The sequence below is a fragment of the Hypanus sabinus genome, chromosome 17 (genome assembly GCF_030144855.1).
Source record: "Hypanus sabinus isolate sHypSab1 chromosome 17, sHypSab1.hap1, whole genome shotgun sequence".
Classification (NCBI taxonomy): domain Eukaryota; kingdom Metazoa; phylum Chordata; class Chondrichthyes; order Myliobatiformes; family Dasyatidae; genus Hypanus; species Hypanus sabinus.
In genome coordinates, this window is record NC_082722.1 from 54,257,804 (window position 1) to 54,270,333 (window position 12,530).

General features: G+C 38.1%; 1 protein-coding gene across 6 annotated transcripts in view; it reads left to right on the forward strand.

Moving 5' to 3' along the window:
* The window catches only part of wwp2 (WW domain containing E3 ubiquitin protein ligase 2), a 174,563-nt gene that overhangs the window by 130,252 nt on the left and 31,781 nt on the right, over positions 1 to 12,530 (forward strand). For all 6 annotated transcript variants that reach the window (XM_059993114.1, XM_059993115.1, XM_059993113.1 and 3 more), the window contains 2 exons: positions 8,997 to 9,131; positions 10,515 to 10,590. In XM_059993114.1, coding sequence (XP_059849097.1) covers positions 8,997 to 9,131; positions 10,515 to 10,590 — 211 coding nt within the window. The remainder of the gene's footprint in view (positions 1 to 8,996; positions 9,132 to 10,514; positions 10,591 to 12,530) is intronic.

Sequence of the window (12,530 nt, forward strand, 5' to 3'; positions counted from 1 at the left end):
GCAGATCCTCCAATGTCAGCTTGCTCGACTGAATCTCAGTTGTGGGCCTTTTTGACATAATTGCATCACTTGGGTGGGCCGAATTAAGTATCGCCATAAAGAACTTTGACAGCCAGTAAAGTTACATCCCTTTTACCAGGCTTTGTGCTACTGAATGTTCAGTGGCGTTTAAAAGTGATTTAAAAACAGTTTAACTTTAAACATTTTAGCAATTGTTATCAGGTAAACTTCAATGTCAGTTAAATCATAATAATTAATAACATTCAGGCAAACCTAATTAATTAAAAAGGTGAAAAGCACCTTCCACAGCTTTACCTGTCCACTCAAATTTAATGGCCTTCAAAAGCAAAAAAAAAAACCATATAATAACAACAGATGCTGGAAGCACCATCTCAGGCAGTATCTATATAGGGTGAAAGAAGCAGAGCTACACTTCCAAGTTGATAAGCTTTCATCAGAATTATGAAAAGTTGGAAATTAAGTATGTTCCAAAGGGAAGTGGGAAGGAACAGTGAGAAAATGAGAATCTATGTAATTGGGTGAAGGCCAAGCGAGACTGAATATCACATATGGTTTTGGTACTGCCCGAGCTGATCAATTTGGAGGGGATGCAAATAGAAGGAGGTGGGAAAGGAAAGCAAGCAAATACTTGGTCTGTGGGATCCAAAACACAGCCATTGATTGAAATGTGAAGTAAAAGAGAATAAACAGTCTGCATTTTGGGTAGGAAATATGGGAGGAGACGAAATTGAGGGTTAATACTACAGGTGTAAGAGGGCAGAGACAGATGTGAGAGATAACCCTTGTGAATGAATGAATGTGTGATGCAAAGTGGTCACCTGTTTTGCTTTCTGCGACATAGAAATGACCACACTGTCAACACTACATATAGTAGACTCAATAAGATATATAGGGAGTTGCTGCTTCACCTTCTCTCCCTTTGATTCCCATTCATTTCCTGTGTTGTGTCTTCTCCAGACAGATCTGGTGTGAATAATGAGGTGGCACCTCTCGCTCTCAGCCGTTACCAACACTGGTGTTACTCACAAATCTTTCTTGGTCTGCACCCCTTCATAGAGGTGGCCTTTGTTCTCTCCACCCCTTACCTTTTGCAACTTAAAATGGATTTGATCTCAGACTTTTCTTCGTTCTGATGAAAGATCATAGATCTGAAACATCAATGTGCCTTCTCACTGCAGTTGCTGCTTGGCCTGTTGAGTGTTTCCAGCAGTTTCTGTTTTTACCGAATGAAAGAACTTATTGTTTCTGTGCCAGGTATAGATAAAACTGACATAAATGCTGGGGAATTCAGGCTTGTGCTTTGCTGCTGGGTGCCATGTGGAGTCATATGACAGTGTGCAGGTGGGAACTGCTGGCAGATCCCAAGCACCACAATTTTGCCATAAATGTGGGGATTCCAAACCGTCTGATGTGTTGAGCATTTTAAACATGCTTCTTTTTGGTTACAGTTCTCTACTACAGCTCCTACCTACCTTTCTTTCTATCTGCCCTCATTGCTCTGTCAACTGGACAGATTTGAAAATATTGTATCTCAATTTGAAAATTGATTTAATTTACTCAGTTACTTGGTTATCTTTTAACATTTTTTTGAAATGTGCTGTCACTGATAGATAATTTCTTCTGTGATATGTGTTTGAAAAAAATTGAAACAGAAACAGGAATCAATACTACCTTTATGTTCTATATATTCAATAACATAAACATTTTAAATATTGATTGATGTAGTCGGACGTGGGTATGTGGCGCCTTGGTTGTAATGATACCTTTGGATCCATATCCCAGATTGATTCACAGCCTTTAATGGGTGGGGAAAATTAGGAATTGGAGGAGAAATAAACTGGCATTTGTTCAGTTGCGGTTGAATATTCAACTCGTATTTAAACCAATAGGATCTGAATGCAAGTGAATCTGGCTATGTTCAGTAACTGCAGCCTGCAGGTATTTCCTCTGGCTTTTAGTTATGAGTTAATGTGACTGAAAGAGGAGGAAAAAATGAATAGGAAAATGAAAACAAGTCTGTGTGGATACAAAATGGAACTCTTGTTTGCCATGGGTGATGTCTATCTTTGTTGGGAGGGGAACAAAAGTATTTTCAAAGAGAAGTGAAATTTTAAAATAAAATTAGTATCAGATACTAATTGTTTTTAATTATTTTAGTGAAATTAGCGAAGAAAAGTTGAACCAATTGGAGCAAATAGTTGTATATATGAGATCAATGTCTCAGTTAATGAACTATATACTCTTAATGTACGTCAGTCAGTTTAAACTTGCCAGCCAGCCAACGGTGACCAATTTGCTGTAATTATGAACAGAAAAATACATGGTTATCTCAATTTGCCTGTCAGGGATCAGCATGAACAGAAACAGCAGTTTATGACAGCATGGCAAAACTATTTTGTAGCCATTGCTACTCATTTACAAATAGTCAAACAACATTTTGGGCTAACAAAGTTAATGATGTTTGAGTCACTTATGATTTTTTTTCTTTTAAGTACACCTTAAGGTAGAATCTAGAAAAAATACTAATAATGTGTCAAATTGTAGCTTGTTTATAGTTAGAACACTACAAACACGGGGAAACTGCTTAGGTGCCCTGTTATGCCCGTTAAGAAATAGGTACACTTTAGTGAATGTGGGAAAAGTAAAACAAAATAGGTTTCATGTAGGATTAGACTAAAGACGACAAGAAACCTGTTGGAGAAACTCAATGTGCTGAGCAACATCTGTGGGATGAATGGGATTGTCAATATTTCAGGCTGAAACTGAAAAAATAATACAAACCAAGAAGTTCTCCTTTACACATTTTAGAAGTTCCTTCTTTTTTCATTACTTTAGTATTGTCCTAATCAATAATAGAATAGTCTGACTTTGTTTGTCTCTGCAGTTCTTATACATCTCTAATTTCTCAGCAGATTTGCTCCTTTGTCTTTCTTTCACTTATTTTGTTAAAAAGAACTGGCTCTATTTAGTATACTATCAAAATAGTTAAGTGTTGTGGGATTGCTTCACCACCATTTTGACAGCATAGTGATAATTTTGCTACCAGTGCACCTATAAGAAGTGTGAACATTGGTTGAGTACAGAATTGTCTCAACTCTAAAACATTACACAATCAATGATCTAGTTGGCATGCACCACTGAGGTGTCTGCCCAGGTACGTCACTAAGCAAACCATCCACTGAGTAATATAGAGCAGAGAGTCGAAATGTAATGATTGGCCGGGAAGCATTGCAGTGAAGTCAGCATATGTCATTCTGAACGACAATGCACCTAGTGCACAGAGAAAGCCTGCTGGATGGAGTTAGTCCATCTAAAGCTCTTTTTAACTTTGGCTTTCAGCATAATTTACATTGTAAGTCAATATTCTCAAATGAAATAAAATTGACAAAGTCATAAATTTTAATCACTCCGGCATTAATTTGATGCAGATTTCTGAAAGAGAATTGAGTATTTTTTTTTACTAGCCATTATTGTCCAGCTGCTTATTTTTTTTACAGGTGAATGTAGAAGATCCCATGTTAACTATTTTCAGGAAGTGTAGGGAGTTTCTCAGATGTTCTAACTAATAGATATATTCTGTAAATGATTGAGGCCCTTCGTTGGTTGGGGTTGATCATGAATGTTGTGTCTCAGTGTCTGCATGACGTGCAGGTTAGGACAGTACAATATGGAGAGCAAACTGTTGCCCATGTAACAGGCTTTGCTCTCCACACGGCTGATAAATCCAAAGGAATGGCAGAGACTGATACAGTTTTGGCACCAGCGGCATTGTAGAATTGCCAGTCAGCGTTGGACTCAGAGGTAGGACTGCCTTAGGGACTGCAGCTCTGGATTTTTCCTCAGGGTTTACTCCTGACGCCTTCCCCACGATCGGGTGTAACTGCAAGGCAGCGATGATTTGAGATGAGTTTTCCTTCCCCTAAATGAGCTGCCAATCATGGCTGATGAGCCCCATCTGCCTGTAGAGATTTTTTTAAAGGTGCCAGTAACCTGCCTTTGCTCCTTCTCCTGTCAGTAGAAATGGTTCTCCCGGGGCTTAGTAGCTAAGCCAACATGAAAGCCAGGATCTGGCCTCGGTTGTCAAAGGCTATTTTATGTGCACACTATTGGGAGTATCTAATAGGTAGTGGGAGCTTATCCTCACTACCAACCCTGGGTATGACAACCTTAAGGAACCTATTCCATAATCAGCGTTGATGAAATTTAAATATCTAGTCCTGCTTGCGTAAGTGTGTTTTGCGCACATTGGTGACCACATTCCCTTCCTACAAAAGTGATTATACTTCACAAGTACTTAATTGACTGAAAAGTGCTTTGAGACGTACTGAGGTCGTGAAATGACTGATACAAATTGGAGCTTCTGATTTTCCTGCCTTCTGATCTCAACATATCTTTATGCACTTAATAGCAAGTTAGTTCTATGTATGCTCCCAATCCACCCCACCATGTTAATTCTGTTTTTCTTGAGCCCTCAAGTTAAAGATTAGCAGTATTCGAACAATATCTTAATTAGAACCTCTTAAATTGTAATGTATAACACTTGAATAGAATAGGTGAGAAATAATAAATATATTAATGCATAATGTATCCAATATGGGGGTAAGTAAAATGTAAATGATACTCTGCAGTTTTAGGAACCTATGGATAGAATCATACAACATGAAAATAGACCCTTTGGCTCAACTCATTCATGTAGACTAAGATGTCTGTCTAAGCTAATTCCATTTGTCCACATTTGGTCCATATCCCTGCAAACCTTTCTTATCCATGTATATGTCCAAATGTATTTTAAATGCTGTTTTAATACCTGCCTCAAATATTTCCTTTGGCATCTTGTTCTCTATATGCATTACACTCGGTGTGAAAGATTGCCTCTCTATTTATCCTATCTAAACCCTTCATAAACTTTTACATTTCTTTCATATCTCCTTTTAATCTTCTTTGTTTCAAGAATAACAACCACGTTTCCTTGGTAACTGAAATCATCCCTGGAACCATTCTAGTAAATCTTTTATGCACAAGTCTCCATTTTTCCATTAGGTGTGGTGACTATAATTGGATGCAATGCCTCAATTGTGGCCAAGTTTTCTTTATATAGAAGTTTTAGGCCATCTCCAAGCTTTTTTGATACTATGTCTTTAAAGTTATTTATGCAGTCCGGTACTATTTTTAACTGTTCCAAATATGTCTGATTTATGCAGATCAAACTTAAGCATACTTGCTTCCTGCTCATGTTACCCTTTCTTGTTCTTTCTAAAACATGCATCACTTCAGATTTCTCTGTATTGTATGTCATCTAACCTAGTCACTCATATTGCCACCCTATCTGTGTCCTTTGAATTTGGTCGCTATCTTTCTCATGGCTTGTCATATTTTCACATTTGATGTCATCTGCGGATCGTGCTATTTACAATATAGACACATGTCTAAACCATTCAGAGTAGTGTCTTGGAAAGCACTGACTGAAAAAGAAAGTCATTTTACCATGCCTTTGTTATTAAACCAGTTTCTTATCCGCACTCCCACCCTTTATTCCATGGTCATCACTCTTGTTCATGAGCTAGAAGCCTCCTGAACACTTCCCTCTAAACTGAGCAAGTGCTGAGCCACACAGTAACCTAAATGCTGCTGCTCACATAGCCTGTTGCCATGCCGCTGTTTTTTCTTTTATACAATGTTAGTATAATTTGGAAATCTATGTTAATATTAGCTGTGAAATATCCTGTTAATACTTAATGTTATTGAATATAACCCTTAACATTTCTAAATAATAAGCATACCATAATTTTTACTTTGAAGCATTTACATTGTCAGTGTTTCAATTTACAACACTGTTACAAATGGTAATAATGAACACAGATTAGAATTTGGTAGCTCATTGTTAATAAACCGCCCGCCCACTGAGTGCCGGTGCCATCTAAGTTTACAGTTTACAAAGTTTGCTTTGTTGTATTTCATTAAACTCTTCAATTAATAATTAAAATCAAAAGTATGTGGATTTTCCTGTTCCATTCTAAATGTTCATAGTATGCACATTACAAAAAAAGGTGCGACACAGTTTTCAGGCTGTGTAAAAATTTCCTGGGCTGCGGTTGGTCCGTGCAGCTGTAAAACAAAAAGGGAATGTTGCTTCTGAAGTACAGTATACATTTATGGCATCTAATGCATTTCCTTCAGCATCTTACATCATTACCTCATCAAAAAAAGAAAAACCATGCTAGTTTAAATGCACGTCTGCTCTTACCCCATCCTCCCACCACACTACCAGGGATAGGGTTCCTCTTGTTCTCACCTACCACACCACCAACCTCCGCGCCCAGCACATAATTCTCTGAAACTGCTGCCACCTCCAACTGGATCCCACCATCAAGCACATCTTTCCCTCCCCCCCTCCCCCACTTTCTGCTTTCTGCAGGGATCACTCCCTACGTGACTCCCTTGTCCATTTGTCCCTCCCACTGGCACTTATTCTTGAAAGCTTTACCTGCCCCTACACCTCCTCCGTCACTACCATTTAGGGCCCCAAACAGTCCTTCCAGGTGAGGCGACACTTCACCTGTGAATCTGTTGGGGTCATTTACTGTGTTCAGTGTTCCCGGTATGGCCTCCTGTATATCAGTGAGACCATCATAGATTGGGAGACCGTTTCACTGAGCATCGATGCTCCATCTGCCAGAACAAGCAGGATTTCCCAGATTCCACTTCCTATTCTCATTCTGATGTGTCCATCCACAGCCTTCTCCACTGTTAGGATAAGGCCACACTTAGGTTGAAGGAACAACACCTTATATTCTGTCTGGGTAGCCTACAACCTGATGGCATGAACATCGATTTCTCAAACTTCCAGTAATACCTCCAAACCCTTCCCTTGTCCCTCTCTCATGTTATCTCCTTGGCCACCCATTGCCTCTGTCTGGTGCTCCTTTCCCTCAACCCCTTCTTTCTTCCATGGCCTTCTGTCTCTTTCACCAATTAACTTCCTAGCTTCATCCCTCCCCCTCCAAATTTCACCTATCGCCTGGTGTTTCTCTCTCCCCTGCCCCCGCTTTCAAATGTACTCCTCAGCATTTTCCTCTCCAGTCCTGCTGAAGAGTTTTGGCCTGAAATGTCAACTGTACTTTTGTCCTTGGATACTGCTTGGCCTGCTGAGTTCCTCTAGCATTTTGTGTGTGTTGCTTGGATTTCCAGCATCTGAAGATTTTCTCTTGTTTCTAGTTTAACTCAGTTTGCTTTTCTGAAGTCTATGGATATGTAAGACACTGCAATTGCTGGAATCTGGAGCAACAATCAATCTGTTGGAGGAACTCATTTGGTAGGACAGCATTTGTGGGAGGGTAGGATTTAGACAATGCACAAATCTCTGCTTTTTTTTCTGGTAACTCAGATTTCTTCAAATATCTAACTCCATAATCAAAAAAAGATGCTAGACGTTGCCAGTGAAAAGAGAAATATTCAGTATTTCAGGACTGGGATCCTTCACCTTTTCCACGTCGAATTTTCCATAGTTATTGTTCCACCACCATCACTAAACTGAATAGTGTGTTGTTTTCTGGCATATCCTTGCTCCCAGTTTTGAACAAGTTTTGCCCTTAACCATTCCCCTTTTACTTGGGATATTAGAAAGTGATGTCAAGTCATTTTATAAGCTCTTTCCCCTTCCTTTGAAAACTTAAAATGCTGATTAATTTACTTTAGGCATCGCCAACCTATTAAACACCTTCCAATTAATTTTATATCCAACCATTATGATGACTACCTCCCTTCTACTGGGTTTATAGCAACATTCTCTCCCTTGGGGAAGATTGATGCAAAGTATTCAATTGTAAGAGTGTACCATGCCAATGCCTGAAATAAAACTGAAAAAGCTGGAACTAGTTAGTAGCTCAGGTGGAATCTGGGGGTTAAAAAGAGTTAATGTTTAGATCAATTCATAAGATTTTGGAGAAAAATGAATATAATGTTTTCCAGCTCTCTTCTAAAGATATATTACCCTTTGGGTGAAGAACTATTTTCTCCGCTCTGCACTGAATGGCTGACACCTTATTTTAAGTTTGTAAACCCTGGTTTTAGAGAGGGGAAGCATCATCTGCTTAGTTACCCTGTTAAGCCCATTAAGAATTTGGTACGTTTTAGTGAATGTGGGAAAAGTAAAACTGAACAAAATTTGTGTATGATTAGACTAGAGACGATAAGAAACCTATTGGAGGAACTCAGTGTGTCGAGCAGCATCTGTGGGAAGAAAGAGATTGTCAATATTTCAGGCTGAAACTGACAAAATAATATAAACCAAGAAGTTCACTTTTACACATTTTTGAAGTTCCTTTTTTCATTATGTTATCATTGGCCTAATCAATAATAGAATAATCTGACTTAGTCTCTGCAGTTTGTGTACATCTCTAATTTCTCAGCAGATTTTCTCCTTTGTCTTCCTTTCAGTGCTTGATTGTCCATAGATACTATCAGCAATTCGATAGCTCCTTGCTTTTTAACCCTAACAAAATAGTTCCTTTAAGTCTTCAAGAGCATCTCTTTCAAGCACGATAATATATTTTTTCCCTCTCTTCCCTTTTATAAATAACTTGTCTCCAGGAATATTAACGCTTCAAGTTATTTTCCCCAAAGTGCTTTAAGTTAAAATTAAGAGTACTTATGACAGTTCTGAATCTTCGTTTTCTAAAACTTGTTTACCTTTTAAAGTAGCACAGAAGTGTTACCATAATTCTTAATGAGGATCTTTGATAGTTTGAGACTGAAGGAACAGCTCTTCAGTTAACATCACATCCTTGATCATTACCAGTGAATAATAGTTCTTTCTGGGAAAACAATATTGCTGAATCATTCAAAAAGAAAGGTGTTTCCAGTACTCCAGTGCACATTCATAAAACCTGAAAGGAATTGATAATCACTATGACTATTTCAGCTCAGCTATCATATGAGAGTTTCCTGTAACATGGGTTAAAATTGCATTTTCAAAGGATGATCCAAGAATCCCCATTGCCTCCTGGCTGGGAGATGAAATACACAAATGAAGGGGTTCGATATTTTGTGGACCATAACTCTCGTTCCACCACCTTTAAAGATCCTCGAACCGGATTTGATTCCACCTCCAGGTAAATATGTTTTCCTTTAAGATGTTTCCTTAAGATTTTATACTTTGCCAAAAATATGGGAAGATGTGTTTCTAACATTTTACAGTGCAAATTGTAATAATCTGTTTTTATCATTTGTCTTCATAGTTTCATTTGGCAAATATCAACTAATATAAAAATCGATAAGTGTGATGAGTTTGCAGATTGTTTTTTCATATTAATCTAATTGTGTTGAAGGAATCTAGAGACTAATAGTGACTGGGATCTAATGTCACCTCAGTACTCAGATTATGCAAAGAATATTCAACTTTAGGTCATAGCTCCTTCAATGAAAAATCAATTTTGAGCATCAGAATCTTTGTTCATGTTGAAGCTACCAGTTAACTTCAGATCTTATGAATTCTCCTTGATGAATTAATCAGATCATCATACTTGAAAACTATTGGATTTGTTGTTTATCTTTTAATGAGCGAAATAAAAAATAGTAGCTTTTTGTGGTTTTGATTTGTATACCAAGTTGAATTAGAGAATAAACACTAAAACATACTGAAGTCTCAAAGCCTACCTTTCTTTTATATATTTTCTAAACTAATGATTCGGATGCCAACTTCTGCTTTATGGAATGCTTTAATTTCAATTTTGAGAGAAAGAACTATTAAAATACTACCAACAAATTGCTGTTTATATATCATAGTGATATTTCTGCTTTTAAAAGTGTCACCATACATCAGGAAAAAATTGAGGTTGCTGTGGCTCATTTTCGTTGTTTCTTCTACAATAGATAGTCTTTAATTTCCTTCATCTGTGGACCCAAGGAAATATTTACTCACTTACTGCTGCCAGCTATGAAGACTAGTAGTGAAAGAACATTTTTTTTTGAATAGTGATATGAAAATACATTTGGAAGCTGGAGACAATTATCTTGTCAACAAACTTAAGATGATTCAAGTGATTGAGTCACTTACAATAATGTATCTGAAATTGAGACTCCCAGCTGTTTGGAAGGAGTGGCGGTTATCTACTGAGAGAGCCCTTTAATTTATGTTATCAATTATTATCTAGACAAGGTGGAAAAAAAGAAGCAGGACTATTTTGTATTGATAACTGTGAATTCATTGTACTGCAAAACCAGTTATCAGAAAGAGACATATTTGACAAACTCCTCAGTAAACATACTGCGTGCTTGCACTCTGAAAACACCCATTCCCTACTTTACTTCATAAAAAGTCATGTATCATATTTTACACCACTAGAAGTACAGTTTGAAGTTAGGTACGATTCTCTTCAATAAATCTCCAAATACTTGTTATATTGTTGAATCACTAATTGCCTTGAGATCCAATTTTGTTGTGGTTAAAATAAGTTGACCTCAATGCAAACATAAATTTTTTAAAAAATTTACAGTGCAAGAAGTGGCTCTCCAGCAGCCTACGACCGAAGCTTTCGATGGAAATATCACCAATTCCGCTTTCTCTGCCATGTGAGTATAAAGTTTCTTAGGAAATAGAAAAGATTTTTTTTAAATTTGGTGCTTGTATATTGAAAGGCAACACACAAATTGTGAAGAAAATTGCTGAAAATATATAATTGTGGTAATACAATTTTAAACTACACACTGCTGCTAATTTATTTTTCTATAGGTAGGTATACTCACCCTTATCAGATCATTCAGCTCAGACTAAGACTTTTGCTGGATGGAACAATGAGCAACATTCTTCTGTTAAACACAGGTTTAGAATGCGCCATAAAAATATCAAAATCAGATATTTATTCAAACTTTTTAGCAAAGGAATGGCACAATTATGAAAAAAGAGCAGTGTGTATAAAGACAAAATTGGAGCCAAATAAAAAAAAATTGAAATTATGTTGCCTTGAGAAAAGGTACAGAGCCAGAAATTTTTAAAATTGGTCATAGCAAATAAGCTATTACTTTACATTAATCTCTTGATGTAAATGTATACACACATACCTTCCTTTACCATATTGGAATAAACAGACTTTGAATTATTCATACCTGATCTATGTCACATTCATGGTTTCCTTCCATTAAGGATCTTGGCGATTGTAGGGATGACTTGCAGTAGATTGAAAAGCTTGAGCAAATAGACATTAAGAAAGAGGATGTGCTGGAGCTTTAGGAAAGCATCAAGTTGAATAAGTTACTGGGACCAGACAGGATGTACCCCAAGCCATTGTGGGAGGTGAGGGAGGAGATTGCTGAGCCTCTGGCAATGATCTTTACATCATCAATGGGGACGGGAGAGGTTCCGGAGGACTGGAGGGTTGCAGATGTTGTTTCCTTATTCAAGAAAGGGAGTAGAGATAGCCTAGGAAATTATAGACCAGTGAGTCTTACTTCAGTGATCGGTAAGTTGATGGAGAAGATCCTGAGAGGCAGGATTTATGAACATTTGGAGAAGCATAATATGATTAGGAACAGTCAGCATGGCTTTGTCAAAGGCAGGTAGTGCCTTATGAGCCTGGTTGAATTTTTTGAGGATGTGACTAAACACATTGATGAGGGAGGAGCAGTCAATGCAGTGTATATGGATTTCAGCAAGGCATTTGATAAGGTACCCCATGCAAGGCTTATTGAGAAAGTAAGGAGGTATGGGATCTAACGGGACATTGCTTTGTAGATCCAGAACTGGCTTGCCCACAGAAGGCAAAGCGTGGTTGTAGACGGATCATATTCTGCATGGAGGTCAGTCACCAGTGGAGTGCCTCAGGGATCTGTTCTGGGACTCCTAATCTTTGTGATTTTTATAAATGACCTATATGAGGAAGTGGAAGGATGGGTTAGTAAGTTTGGTGATGACACAAAGATTGGGGGGGGTTTTGGATAGTGTGGAGGGCTGTCAGAGGTTACAGTGGGACATTGATAGGATGCAAAACTGAGCTGAGAAGTGGCAGATGGAGTTCAACCCCGATAAGTGTGAGGTGGTTCATTTTGGTAGGTCAAATTTAAGGCAGAATATAGTATTAATGGTAAGACTCTTGGCAGTGTGGAGGATCAGAGGGATCTTGGGTCCGAGTCCATAGGACACTCAAAGCTGCTGCACAGTTTGACTCTGTGGTTAAGAAGGCATTGGTCTTTATCAGCTGTGGGATTGAGTTTTAAGAGCTGTGAGGTAATGTTACAGCTATGTAGGACCCTGGTTAGACCCCACTTGGAGTACTGTGCTCAGTTTTGGTTGCCCACTACAGGAAGGATGTGGAAACCATAGAAAGGGTGCAGAGGAGATTTACAAGGATGTTGTCTGGATTGGGGAGCATGCCTTATGAGAATAGATAGAGTGAACTTGACCTTTTCTCCTTGGAGTGATGGAGGGTGACTGGTGATCTAATAACAGGTGTATAAGATGATGAGAGGCATTGATCATGTGGATAGTCAGAGGCTTTTTCCCAGGGCTGAAATGG